This window comes from Lathyrus oleraceus, chromosome 1, assembly GCF_024323335.1.
Source record: "Lathyrus oleraceus cultivar Zhongwan6 chromosome 1, CAAS_Psat_ZW6_1.0, whole genome shotgun sequence".
NCBI lineage: Eukaryota > Viridiplantae > Streptophyta > Magnoliopsida > Fabales > Fabaceae > Lathyrus > Lathyrus oleraceus.
The window spans coordinates 27,941,652-27,956,371 of record NC_066579.1 but is presented as its reverse complement, the minus strand read 5'-3'; the positions used below and the strand labels follow the sequence as shown (position 1 = coordinate 27,956,371).

Sequence of the window (14,720 nt, the reverse complement as noted above, 5' to 3'; positions counted from 1 at the left end):
TGTTCACCAAGTCCATGTTTCCATGGTTCAAATACAAGTCTAACGCATCACGAAAGTTTTACCTTATACCCCTACATTTATCCTTCCACCCCTACATTTTATAAAAAAATACCAAATTTATCCTTATATATTTTTAATTAATTTATTATTTTATTTTTAAAATATTTTTAAAATTTTATTTTTGTGCACCGGAAGACTTTGCAAAAGAGTTCCGGTAGTCATTTTTCAAGTATTTTTTTAATATTTTTTTTATGTACCGGAAGACTTTGCAAAAGAGTTCCGGTAGTCAATTTTTGTGTACCGGAAGACTTTGCAAAAGAGTTCCGATAGTCATTTTTCAAATATTTTTTTAACATTTTTTTTTGTGTATCGGAAGGCTTTGCAAAAGAGTTCCGATAGTCAAATTTTATGTACCGGAAGATTTTACAAAAGGGTTCCGGTAATCATTTTCAAATATTTTTTTATCATTTTTTTGTGTACCGGAAGACTTTGCAAAAGAGTTCTGGTAATCAATTTGTGTGAACCGGAAGACTTTGCAAAAGAGTTCCGGTACTCATTTTTCAAACATTTTTTGACTTTTATTTTTGTATACCGGAAGACTTTGTAAAAGAGTTCCGGTAGTCAATTTTTGTGTACCGGAACTCTTTCGTAAAGTCTTCCGGTACATAAAAAAAAGTTTAAAAAATACGTGAAAAATGACTACCGGAATTCTTTTACAAAGTCTTCCGGTATGTAAAATAAAATTTAAAAAATATTTAAATAATAAAATAATAAATTATTTAAAAATATATAAGGATAAAATTGGTATTTTTTATAAAATGTAGGGGTATAAGGATAAATGTAGGGGTATAAGGTAAAATTTTCACGCATCACCATGTCAAAAGCTCTAAGTTCAAACGCGATGCAAACATGAACAACAAAATTCTTCACCACACGGCCACGATTCCCCAACGTTCACCATTTGTGTTCTAACTCTCACTCTTTCAACTTAATATTCAATTGAAATTCGAAACTGAAATTGAATCCTACTGAGGCGCATCACTCACGATCTTAAATCCATCGCTTCCATTCGCACCCGAATTCCATAGATGGTGAATAACAAATGGCGCATCGGAGGGAAGCAAAACCAAGAAAGCAATTGAGTCTGAGGTCGTGGAAGAAAACTCACCGTGATTGAACTTCGGCGTGGTGAATTTCTGATGAATCCAAAAGGTATTAAATTCTTCTCTGCTTCACTTCATTCTCCCTTCTTCTTCTCTTCTTTGTATTGCGTGTTGACTCTGTGTTCGTGAGGTTGAGAGGATTCTGAGAGAGAGATGACAAATGGACAGTGTTTTGTGCTCTTTGGATATCCTGTGATTTTGGATGCATGAAGAAGATGATGATTGTTCTAATTTGTTTGCAGTGATTGTGAAAAAAAAGAGAGATTGGTGAAAAGTGCCCTTGAAGTTGGAGTGATGTTCTCCCTTTATAGCCTCTGATTTGTGCCTTCCCCTCCTTCTGTTTCAATTTGTTAGCCTTTTTGTGAATTTGTTAGTGTTCTGTTAGTAGGGTAGTTACAAATAGTTAGGTTAGTTAGAAAACTATTAGTGGTTATTAGGAGGTTTTGGTTAGTAGTTAGAAGGAGTTTGTTTTGTTGTGGGGAAGTTATGAGGAAACAGTTAGTGAGTTGAAGTATGAGGTTAGTTGGAATGAGTTGAATGACAATTTTATATTTCTGTTATGAGAAATGCAGGTTGTTAATTGTGGGTTTGAATTTGTCAGTTTGTAGTGTGAATGGTCTTGTTAATTGGCTTTTGATTGAAGTTAACTGTTGTGATTTTACAGGGCCATGCTAATTGGAAATGCTTGTGAAACTTGTGATGGAATGGTTATGGCTTATTGGTTTGCATTTGGAAATTGTGAGACATTGGAAGGATATGTTTGAATCAAAGGAGGCTCATGGAACTTCTTGACACTTGCTTTAGATGGAATGGATTTGCTTGGTTTAGATATGTTGTTCATGGGATGGACTCGAGCTTGCTTGATGTGCTATGGATTTGTGTTATTGTAGTCTTGTAACTTAAGGTTGAACTAGGGATTTAAGTGGTTGTGTTTAGAATAAATGGTTGATTGAATGTTGTAATGTTTTCACTTGGTTGTAATGGTTTAAATGTATGGAAGTGTATGTTATGGAAATTTTGAATGAATGGAAATTTGTGTTTGAAAATTGGTTTACAAAAATGTTGTATTGCAATTAGATGAATGGTTATGTAATTGGTGTTTTAATGGTTGAATGGTTTAAAAATGATAAGATGGCTTATAAAATGGAAATTGGGTTAGGTTCATGTGGAGGTCCATTTGCTGGTCTGACCAGGTCATGGACCTGGTTCCTTGGTCCAAATGGTGATCTGACCTAGAAATTGACCAAGTCTCATAGTCATGAAAAAAACCAATGAAACAAGGATTTTAGTGATGAAACATGGTAGAATGGATGGAAATAGGTTTTAGGGGGTCAAGGAAGGGTTAGTTGACCAAAAAGTCAACTATTGACCAAAAGTCAACTGTAATAAATTTGGCCAAAAATGCAATCTTTGTATGGACATGAACACCTTTGTAATGAAATGATAATAATATGAATGGAATGATGTATTTGAATTGAGGAATATGACATTGAATGAAATTGAACTGTGGACTGATTGAATGGACTAGTGGACATGACTATCCAATGAACCAAACACAAGAAACCAAGACCTTAACCAACAATGAAAATGAATGCATACCATGATTGAAACAAGTTTGAATGGACCAAGTATCAATAGGAAAAACAACCAAGACAATCAAAGTAATGAAGTACTTGAATACCAAAGACCAAAGACTAATGACCCAAGAATCAAAGACCAAGGACTAATAATCTTGACAACCCCATATGGATGGAAGCAATGACCATTAATCAAACTTAAGAGCTTTAAAACAACATAAGAATGGATGCAAACAAAGAACTTGATCTAGATGGAATCCCCAGCAAGTGGAGATGTAGGTTAGGTGAATGAATCTCATGCACAAAGGCAAGTTTAATGGATGATGATGCATAACAAGATGTATGACAAGAACCTCTCCCCCATTGAGCTAGGGTTTCAGTCAATTCGATGATCAAAAGTTAACCTCAAATGGCACATAAGTACCAAGCATCCATGATTAAGGTTTCATGATGCACAAATGAATGCCAATAGGTGATATCCTTGAATCTATGTCCCCAAGATCAAGAAATTAGGGTTTCACCCCCAATGATTCTTCATGAAGAGCCATGCCATATTCCTAGGGCTTGATCCACAAGCAAACCCTACATTTGCAACCACAAGCTTTGAATGTATGATGATTGTTAAAAAGTTTTAATATGAATGCATGATGCACATGAATGATGCATGAATGAGTGTAGATGAATCTCAAGTCATATGCTAGATGAAAAAACGAAAAAAGGAGGGAAAATTTTGGGGTATGACAGTTGTCCCGATTTAATCATCTTAAATTTGAATGTGCGAATTGCGAAAGCTTTTCGGGTATTCAAGGTAGAAGATGATTAAATACCAAAATATCCACACAAAAATGCCCGTTGAGAACAGTTATAAGGTAAGTACATATGAAATATGGAATGGTCAGTAGACTTTTATAGGTTCATCTGCTGGGGGTTGATTGAAATATTCTATGGGGAATTATATCAATCAAAGTAGAAACATGATATGCATGTTATATGTATGTTTATTTTTATGATGTATAAATGTGTATGTGGCCATATGGGTGATATCCACAAGGTAGGTTTTCTGGTGTAGGATAGACTTTGATTCACCATTGACTATACCAAAGAAACTGTATTGAAAGAATGCTTTACGTTACCATAACTGATGGAGATTTCACATGCTCCTGCTGGGGAGACAAAGATATATGATCTAACTGGACAGTCATTTAAGATGCTTATGGGTACCAAAAACCTTCCAGGTGATTAAAGCAACCCACAAAGCTTTTCTTGTTTACCCTCAAGGCTTCATGTTATGCGCGAAGCAACATGATTACCACATGGTGATGATTTATGCAATGGTTAACCAAATAGATGCCCATGTTGCGGGTGGTGGGATCTTTAGGGCTAGGATAAGGTTGTTAAAACATGATCCTCTATTACCAACTTTAGGCTCAACACTGATGATATGCCTTTGCGCTTGATTTGAAACATGGGGAGAACTTGTACATTCGTAACCTGCCTTTGCCCTAGTCTATTGGGTATCTGCATAAAATGCCATAGTCACAAATTTAAGCAGCCTTGAAGAGATTCGTGCTTTGGAGATAAAAAAATGTTCAATCTTATCATTGTATAAGCTTCCTTGATGTCAAATATTTGTTCATAAGTAAAAATGCTCATTTTAAAAATGATAAATATAATGTTATGCTTGTGTCAGTTTTGAAATTCAAATATGTTCACTATTATGAAATATAATGAATGAATCACGAGTTAGAATGTCATATCAATATCAATACATATGACAAGCGAATCTTTAGGAGTCAACTTTGACGCGATCTTACCATTGTATGCTTTCAAAATAAACCCTGCTTCAATTAGGTCTTTTGAGGGTTGTAACATAGTCTGATTCACGATTTCAAAGGAGTTGTCAATTTTGTAGATTTTAGACTAACACTACAAGAAAAAGTGTTTTTAGTTAGGGGTTAAACCCCTCACTAATGCAAAAAACCCATCATAAATCAATAATGTGTGAGGGGATATAACCCCTAGCTAATCAGGACATCGCAAATAAATGGCTAGGGGATAAGCCCCTCACAAAATTGACTAGGGGATAAGTCCCTCTCTAAATGTAACTCATAAAATTCAGTCGGCTACGCTGCAGGCGTAGGAGCAGTCTAGTGGCACAGGGTGACACATACGTGTCAGGTATTTTGTGAGGGGATAAGCCCCTAACTAATGCATCTGTGTTTTACGTTTTGCGAGGGGTAAAGCCCCTAGCTCAGTATGTCAGACATTTGCGAGGGATAAAGCCCCTAGCAAATGCATATTTGTTTTGGAATTTGTGAGGGGATTAACTCATAGCTAATATATTCATAACTAAATTATATATTCTTTACTAAATTTAATTATTATTCTTATTAAAGATATACAATTTTAAAAAAAATATTTGTTTTAAATACATGTATTTAATGCATATTTAATGTTTTAAAATAAATATATACTTTTTTTCTTACAAATTTACATGCTTTATAATATATTTACCAAAATATATTAATATTTTAAAAAGTGTATACTTTTAAATAAAAAATATATATTAATATATTACAAAACTGTATTGCACATTATTTACTTTCTAAAAAGTGCATACTTTCTAAATATATTACAAATTATATACTTTTATAATTTAATTCATACTTTCTAAATAAAAAAATGTATATTAATATATAATTTATTATTTTATTAAAAATACATAACATGTTTCTTAAATTTATTTTTTTAATATTTTTTTATAAAAATATTTAATATATATTTAATGTTTCCAAAATAAATATATATTTTTTTCTTATAAATTTACATACTTTCTAAATATATATTAAAATATAATCTATTTTCTATAAGATTTAATTCATATTTTCTATAAATATATTACATATTTTCTAAATAATATTAAAATATAATCTGTTTTTTAAAATTTATTCTTTTATAAAAATAGATAATATATTTTTTAAACTAATCTTACAAATTTATATAAAAAAATGTATATAAACAATTCTGTTTTTTTATATTTATACACTACACCAAATACAACAAAAAATATTTATGTATTGTGTATAAATGAACGACCAGAATCTTGTCCCCTTTAATTTGAAGTTCTCTTTTGATGAAATTTAAAGGATAAATTTATACATGCAACACAAAAAATTAAAACATAATAAATAATTGGTGATAGTAAATTATAAATTCAAAGAAATTATAATAAAAAACATTAAAGTTTACCTAATTCCCGAATGATATAATATTATAAGAAGAAATTAAATGTTTGAGTAATAAGAATTTTTTTGTTTTGAGAGAGTGAATAAGAGTGAATGTTTTTGGTGTGAAAGAGACAATAATGGTTGAAGAGAAGAGAAGGAAAATGAGAGAGAGAAAGAAGGTGTCTGAGAGTCATTTAATTATTTAGTTATGACAAATAGCGAGGGGCGTCCCATGCAGGTTATAACAGTCATAAATTGTGAGGGACTATCCTTAGCAAATTTATGACGTGTAGAAAGTGGTGCAGGGATGTATAATCAGTGCAATGATTTGCGAGGGACTCTGTCACGCAGTTATAACGAATAATATTTGCAAGGAGTTCCCCTCGATAATAATGACGTGTTGTACTCAAAATATTTTTTTAATTGATTTGACTTAACTTTACAATTGGTGAGGGGTATCCCCTTGTTAATTGAACGGATAAAATTGGTGAGGGGTACTCTCTCGCAAATGATTTTATTTGCTAGTCCATTTGCTTAAATTTTGGTGTTATTTTATCTTTATGAGAGTGATTCTTAGTAAAGTTCAATTTCAAAATTAAAAAAAAAATTCTTCCAGGTTTGTGAGGAGTCACTCCAAGTTTTTATGTTATATAATTTTTTTATATATTTTTTGAATATTGCAAGGGGGTTTAACCTCAAACAATATTGTTTAGTGAGAGATTATACCCTTAACAAAATCTTGTAGCTATTCAAAGTTTTTCAATAGTGTAAGTGAAAATTACAGCTTGGTGGTGGCTAAAAATAAAAAAATAAAAACTTTCACATGTCTTAATAATTTTTCAATTCTATAAGTTGCATAGACCAAGCGTACTTGATTGACGTTACATTTCAATTTCTCGCTCTTCAGGTTTTGTCTGAAAGTTGTACTCATTGTGCTTAAATGATCTCTTTTTATCAATAACATTTTTTTTCTTTAAAAAAATCTGCTTATCTAATTATATTTTTTGAAAATTGACTTACTAAATTGTTTAAAAACAGGTTAAACAATAACTAAAACTAAACCAATTCTAGAGATAAAACCTCAAAACCCTAGCATTAAATTAAAATCAATTATAGATTCAAAATTAGTAACATTCAAAACCATCTATAGACATGTCATCAATTCTGCATTTTAAAAATCAATTTTACTAGCTTCAAAATTCAAATTTGGAACTAAACAATATATACACTAAGTTTGAAAACATTAGTAAGATTCTAATAACACTTCAATCACATTCTTGAATATTATACACTACAAAATCAGTGCATGCATGCATATAAACAAAACAAAACAAAAACTAAAAAACTATAACTGGTTCATATCAATGCACTCAAGAAAGCAAAAAAAGAAAGAAAAACTCAACATGATCGATGTGTTACACAAAGAAAACGAGTTGTTGAAGAACAAAGCAGATAACCAGCAAGAAGATATTAACGTGGGCCGAGAAGGGCCCGGCCGACTTCCATGTTTCTCCGACCGGCAAAAAGTTTGGCGAATTAGGTATCATGGATGCATCACCAAAGGAAGAGTAATCAAGAAGCCTCTCCACACCATGAACAGCAAGAGAGGATGTGTTATAAAGATCAGGATGAGTGAGGAGGACATCGTCGAGGGTGAAGTTACCGATGGAGTTATCGGTAATGGCAATGGTTTTACCGGGGAGGAGAGTAGGGAGACGGGAATAGCGAGGGAGGAGGAGGAGGTCGGCGAAAGCGAGACGTTGTGGGACGATATGGTAAGGGAAAGTGAAAGGGTCCAATGTGGATGATGAAGGTGATGGTGTTTGTTGAGGGATGAAGAGTGTTAGGCTTAGTGATGGATTTGTCATTGATAATATGCTTACCCATTTGTTTATGCTTGTGTCTCCTGAACCTATCAGTGCGTCAAGAATGTTGTTTAGTTCTTGAGTTGGCATTGGTGGAGATGGTGTTGTTGATGATGATGATGTGTTTGTGGAGCTACTGCATGTTGTTGTTGTGAAGGTTGTGAACAAGATGAGAGTGATGATGAAGAAATGAGGATAGTGGCTGGTGTTTTCCATGGCAGAGGGAGAATGGGAGAGAAAGAGAGAGAGAGAGAGAGAGATTTGTGTTCTTGGGTTTGTTTTCTTGGTTTTGGATGGAAGAGAATGATAAGTGAAGTTTGTTAGTGGTTTCTTGGTTTTATAATTTGTATTGTTGTGGGAATAGGATTTGAATGTAACCCACCTGCTGCACATTTTAAAGTTAACAGTTAATAATTTAATACCAATCTTCAATAATCATCTTATAACCAAACATTTAGAAAGTTGGGATAGAAGTTTGAGTTCAAACTTTTTTGATGTCTCTAAAACACATTATGTAAATAAAACCTAAGATCAATGTTTAAAAACTGAGAGTTTAGCAGGGACGGTTAGATTCTACTATTGATAGAAAAATATACTTATATATGTATAATTTATGGAGTTATTGATTCTCTTCCATTATTTGAAGAGATTTACATCAAATAGAATTTAAAGAGTAAAAAAAACTGAAAAAATTAAAAAGAAAACGGGAGTAAGAAGAAACCGAGTCGAAACGAAAAAGAAGCTTGAATGAAAGGAAACCTGATACATTTTAAAATAAGGAAGTTTGAATTCTGAACGCGTCATTGAATTCATAACAAAATTACCTTTGAATTCATAATGAGTTAACTTTTCAACTATGACAAGTTCGCCAAATTTGCTGCATACAATTTTACTTTAATCACAGCACGCCGGCATGCGATTGGAACGTTGGGTGGGACGAGTTCACAATTTGACTCGTGATCAATCATACATTGGCTATAACCAATTCCAATGAGCTCTTAAAAATTTACCATTGGTGGTTCTCAACATGACATATGAGGTGAAGAATGAGTTCAGAAAAAATGGCAGAAGAGTACTCTTAAGCATTCCAAGGTAGAACTCATTGAACTTGTTAAGGATTGCAACAAAGTAAAAAAGTTTCTCTTATATAATGTCTGAACAAGATATTACCAATTACCGATTCAAATTCGAGCCGGTTCCATCTCTTATTGAGCCATGAATTTAAGCTTTCCTTAATCACCAGTCAAAAAACATAAACTCTACAACACATCACTCTTTGCCAAATAGTCATAAACAGTTGTGTCGCTAAAAAAAGTGAGTAATATATCATTTGGATTGATTGAATAGTGTTCCTCTTATTACCTGCATTTCAATTTCAATATGTATATATACCCAATAAAAGGAGCACTATATTTTTATACAAATATCAATAAAAACCAAACAATTCAATTCACTCATCAACTTGTAATAGGTTTTGCACCAGTGCTATAAATAGAACATTAGGTTAAGTCAGGTCATTTTCGTCCAGTGGTTCCTCGTCATCTTCGACAGTGACGGCCTTTAATGCACTCACATCACCAGTTGGAAGTTTCCTTGCGAGCCGAATGATCTGCAAATGATTTACACCATATCATAAAAAGTTGAGTCCACGGACATAACCCTTAAAACAGTGAGAACTGAAGTAAAAAAATTGGTTTAAATCACATTTCTATTTGATTCTTCGACTTAAAAAGAGGAAGATCTAATATCGGTGACAAGCAGGGGAGAAGTTTCTATAGCTAGATTGTATTCGCTATCTACATTCTCCCAGTCTAAAAGAAAAACTACATATATGCTAAATTACTCACTGCATGGTCAAGATGGGAAACAGCGCTAGACTGAGCAATTTTTTTGATTTCGTCGACGTCTCCATCAGAGTAAGCAGCAAGAAACTTGCTAGCGCAACGGTTGTGGTCACTTTTGAGAAAAGCTTCAATCCTACAGACACCACAAGCATTTTCTCACATTTTATAATCAATAATCAATCTGATTAAGGTTCCATATATCACATGTTGATGTTGGTTGAGTTTACACTTCATTACAATACAGGACAGCAGAACAAAGAGGAGACAGAAACATACTGAGAGCAGTCATTATAGCACTTCTCTGCTTGCTGAAAGTCGTGAGCATAAAGGTAGACAATAATGGCACTAAGATAAGCCTGCATTCATGATAAGATACACGAGAGAAAGTTTTGGAGAGGTTAAACACAAAAATGAACATGCGTATAAACAATACGGATTCTAGTTGTATTCACATGTTTGGCGGCCCTACGGAATACAGAATAAAAAATTTATATATTATTACAAACCTTGGACTGACTATTGGTAGCATTACACTGGTCAGCTGCCAAGCCCAATCTCAACTGGGAAGATGCGGCATCTGTATATCTGTGTATCGAACCATGCCCAAGACAAATGTGTCAGTCAAAATACAATAAATGAAATGTTTACATACAAATTTACACTTATGAAAATTACTTCAATTTTTACATTATGCAAATAAAATTAATTGAGAAAAAAAACCAATAATCATGAGAAAAGAGACTAGCATTTCCCGTTGGCTCATCATATCCTAAGTAAAGGGAAACCCTTCTAAACTATGAGCTTTACTACAATGCGAAGCCAGGACCCAGAACAAATCTAGAACTCGAAGATGGCACAGAGTATTGCATAAAGAAACAGTTATATATCAATGCAAAAACAAGATGCATGAGGAGGACAAGAAAAACATAAGCTCTGAGGTGGTTATTAGAGCTCATGGTTTCAAATAAGATAACGATGATAAACTAATTGGTGATTCTAGGTTGGGTTATTATGTTTTTAGGTAGCATTTGGCATCTGAACAGAACAGAATGGAACTATTCTGCCCTTTTGGTGGAGCTAAATAAATATACAATTACTTATGTTCCATTCCTTTGAATTTTTAGCAACACCAAATATAGAACAGAACACATATTTCATCCGTTCTAACCTATTTATCAAATGCTACCTTTAGTGTTAGATAATGCATGAAGATAGGTTATGCTTCATAATCTACAAACCATAAGAATGTACACTGCCTTAACTTTTATAGTACTTACTTCTCAAGTTTTATATAAACCCTAGTTACAGCACGGTATAGATCAAAGGCCATCTGTTCCTTATTATCGTCTTCCAGAATTGTACAAGCATCTGTATACAACTGAATAGCTTCTTCAGGCATGGTATCTTCTAAAGCACTGCATAGGGGGAAATGTACTATGACAAATGTATGGTGATAATAAAAGATAGAGATTTAGTAGACAGTAAAACACAATTTTACATCCAGATGCAAAACATACATTGATTATTGTTTGTTAAATACAGTATCTGTGGCATAAAATACAAAGACCGCCATAATGTATTAAATTTATGACGAGGCTTATATCAATGATTTATAATTATTTAAAACATCATATCATGTTACTGTTTACTTTGTAGTAATCATTGACTGAACCAAATAACAGATGTACTCTAAATTTATTATAAGATAAGTGAAGAGGCGAAACACACAATTATGATTGAGACATATTAGAGAACTTGAATAGATCAAGAATGTAGAAATGCTGCTCAATTTCTAACCATATCTGAAATGGAAATCCTTTTGAAACAGTCATGTGCACCACACCGAGAAAAGGCCATATACATAGATTATCCCGGAGCAATTTGAAGGCCAAAGAAACACACCTATCATCTTATGAAAGCATTTCAAATGACATTGCCACAACCAAATACCCCAAACGACTCATAAACTACACACTCCCTACGTTCCTAATTATAAGACCCTTTTGAAAAGTTTCCTTGCCCCTAAATATAAAACCCTTTACAAATTACTAAATATATTTATTACTCTTTTTTGAAATATATCCCTTATTAATACTACCAATTTGTCTTGAAGAATAAACTAGATACAAAACATAAACATTACTTGCACTACCAACTTTTCATAATATGCATAAAATATGTCATAGGGTCTTGTAAATAAGTACAGAAGGAATACTCCACAAAGATCATGGCCTGCTTGATTTTACCAAAGAATAGATGTAACTTGATTATCATGGAGTTACCATATGCTAACCTATCAGGGCATTCACATTATGTATTTTGATACATGCTAATGTTTAGTTGATTACTCTACTTCAACATATCACAATTATCATACTTTTAACTGCAAAACAAGAGGGTAAACATTACAATTACCGAGCTGCCTTTGCAAGAGCATCCGATGCAGGTTGTGGTCTACCACACTCCATGTACAACTGAGATGCCTTTTGACAGAAGTCCTCAACTTCTCTCCAATTACTCAGTTCCTTGGCCAGAGCAGCAGCAGATTCCATGTGTTCAGCTGCATTCCAAGGTCTGATTAACTTGTCAAGGACAAACAAAAGGCGACATTTTAACAAAGTGAATCCGATAAGATCATAGAAGACCAAGATAAGTTTTACTCTTAATAATGGAAGAAGATATGAAGAAGACAACGTAAACAAAATTAAAGAATGTAAAGGATACGAAGCAAGCATCTCTTGTCCTTGCGAAGCTTTCTCAAAAGCCAACTTGGCTTTCTCATGGTTCTTGGCAGATACAAACCCAATAGCTACACCAGACAAAAAGAGTTCATTAGACTACCAACATGCAGCATTTTCCTTTAAAAACATAACTTAGACATGCTTGCCACAATGTTATTATTATCAAATAGCACTATAACTTAACAGAATTCGAACAAACAGCTACTTCGCGTTATCTGCAATAAATAAGAATGCTTGCACACTCTATAACACCAACACCTCTGAAAAAATGTGTATCCGTGTCAGTGTCGGTGTCCGAAACCGACACCAACATTTGTGATTAGGTGTAGTTTATTCATTTTTTCAAATTATTACCGGTGTCGACGTGTCGGTGTTGTGCTTCATGGCTTGCACAAAGAATGAAACAAAACATTTAGAAATGGTTGAATAATAATAGTTACCAGCTTGTTCATAAAGAACAGTAGCAGTCTTCCAATCAGCACTCCACCTAGAGAAATTGAGTTTTGTTCTGAAAAAGAGAAACAAACAAGACAAATTATAAGGTTTTATATCAAAGAACATAACCACATACCACAGCTCAATATGTTTGAGATCAAATTACATGATATCAAATCCTGAACAAGTTGTAAGTTTTAATTCATTATTGGATTGAAATTGAATCACATGATAAGGAAAAAAAAGACGGTTGAATAAAAAATGGTGTTTCCATTGGATCAAAATCGAGACTGTGGGTGGAATCTGAGGTTGAATCACGATCTAGATGAACATAATAATAAAATAGAGAAATTAATGAGAATATACATACAGTTTATCAGCTTTGGTTAAGAGCTTGTTGGGATCAGAAGACGCCATGATTGTGCTGTCTGCGTCTTCTTGTGCAGTCCCTTCCGATTCAACGAGTGTTTGTTTGTACTAACTCCAAACTTACGCTTCAAACAAGTTCGTCTAGGTCTAGTAATTTACTCACATGTCCCACACCTTTACTTATTCATCAATTATATATATATATATATATATATATAATTTGTTTTAATAGTCTAATTTCAAGGTTTAAAATCGATTATTCTGATCAATGTTAGGTTTTTGTTCCTTAACGATTTTCGGTGTATTTGTTAATCGTCTTTCACCATTAATTGTTAATCGTCTACGTCAAATCTCTCCAACATTATCTACAAGATTATTAAAAAAGTCTTTATTAACTGTCTTTCAATTTGATTTGATATTTTCATTGACCTTGTTTTTTGTGGTTCATCTGATAATGTTATTATTTTGCACGGAGTTATCCATTTCATGCAGAAGTCGATGAAGAAAAATAGAGATGTTGATTTCATATTTGATTTAAAGAAGATCTTTGATAATGTCAATTGAGATTTCCTAAAATCCTGTCTTTTGAACTTTGGATTTTTCCCGATCATTATCTAGCTCATCATGCTTTAATTCACTTTCTCATCCTTATTAATTAGGTAAAATAAAAATAAAATGAGATCTTCCAAGTCTTTCCGTGATCTTCGTAAAAGGTACCTGTTTTCTCTACCTTTTCATCACCGGCATGTAAAAACTCTCTATTATCATACCAGATGTTGAACGAATTGCCTATTGAAACCTATATGCATCTCTAGAAACAGTCCTCACCTTTTCCATCTCATGTTTGGAGATGGTGCCATCTTGTTTTCCAAGACCAAAAAAGTTTAAATTCAAGTATATTGTTAACCTTTTTGATCGATTTACTTGTGCCTCATATTTAAATATCAATCTTGTTAATTCTTGTGCATTCTTCTCCTCTATCATTTGTGGATCAAAATCCATTATCTCGTAAATATCTTAGGAATTCATAGAACCCCCACCCTAGACAAATATTTGGGGATTTTCTATTCTTGAAGTGAAGGGAAATCACGATAAACACATCAGATAAAATACAAAAAAAAAAAGTCTCTTGCAATGGATCTATATGAACCATCACGATTCATAGATCGATTCATTACTCTTATAATGCAGAACCTTTGATAGTCGAAATAGATTGATAATGAGCACAACACGAACAACGTCACCTTTACTCAGTCCCCACTCCCCACAAACAAAGTTAGTAATAAGGAATTCTTCCTCCTATATTACTAGTTGTGAATTAACAAAAGGTTTAGAGAGAATGCAAATTCAAAATCCTAGCGCAATAAGGATATTTTGAGATTATGTGAATGAATGACTATTACTTAAGTATAAGGGATATATTTATAAAACCACTTATGTGTGTCGTAGCTTACACTATAACACATGTTTCTAATTAGTCCTAGTATATCGTAAGAATG

The 14,720-nt window shown here is 33.1% G+C and overlaps 2 protein-coding genes across 2 annotated transcripts; both read right to left on the bottom strand.

Moving 5' to 3' along the window:
• Window positions 1-7,353: 7,353 nt before the first annotated feature.
• On the bottom strand, window positions 7,354-8,212 carry LOC127074737 (FAS1 domain-containing protein SELMODRAFT_448915). The gene has a single exon (XM_051016121.1). It carries the CDS (start codon window positions 8,046-8,048, stop codon window positions 7,383-7,385), a length of 666 nt encoding a protein of 221 aa, XP_050872078.1. The 5' UTR covers window positions 8,049-8,212; the 3' UTR covers window positions 7,354-7,382.
• Window positions 8,213-9,167: 955 nt separating this feature from the next.
• Window positions 9,168-13,413, bottom strand: LOC127074646 (gamma-soluble NSF attachment protein). The gene is made up of 9 exons (XM_051016019.1): window positions 13,223-13,413; window positions 12,858-12,925; window positions 12,401-12,485; window positions 12,092-12,250; window positions 10,954-11,091; window positions 10,183-10,261; window positions 9,953-10,032; window positions 9,680-9,809; window positions 9,168-9,441 (listed from the first exon to the last, which is right to left on the bottom strand). Exons 1-9 carry the CDS (start codon window positions 13,267-13,269, stop codon window positions 9,337-9,339), a joined length of 891 nt encoding a protein of 296 aa, XP_050871976.1. The 5' UTR covers window positions 13,270-13,413; the 3' UTR covers window positions 9,168-9,336.
• Between the last annotated feature and the right edge of the window lie 1,307 nt (window positions 13,414-14,720).

Coding starts and splice junctions, on each gene's coding strand:
- LOC127074646 (XM_051016019.1), bottom strand. CDS start 13,269: ATGGCGTCTTCTGATCCCAACAAGCTCTTAACCAAAGCTGATAAACT. Junction 12,926..13,222: donor TTAACCAAAGCTGATAAACT/GTATGTATATTC, acceptor TCTCTTTTTCAG/AACAAAACTCAATTTCTCTA. Junction 9,442..9,679: donor TTTCCCATCTTGACCATGCA/GTGAGTAATTTA, acceptor AATCATTTGCAG/ATCATTCGGCTCGCAAGGAA.
- LOC127074737 (XM_051016121.1), bottom strand. CDS start 8,048: ATGGAAAACACCAGCCACTATCCTCATTTCTTCATCATCACTCTCATC.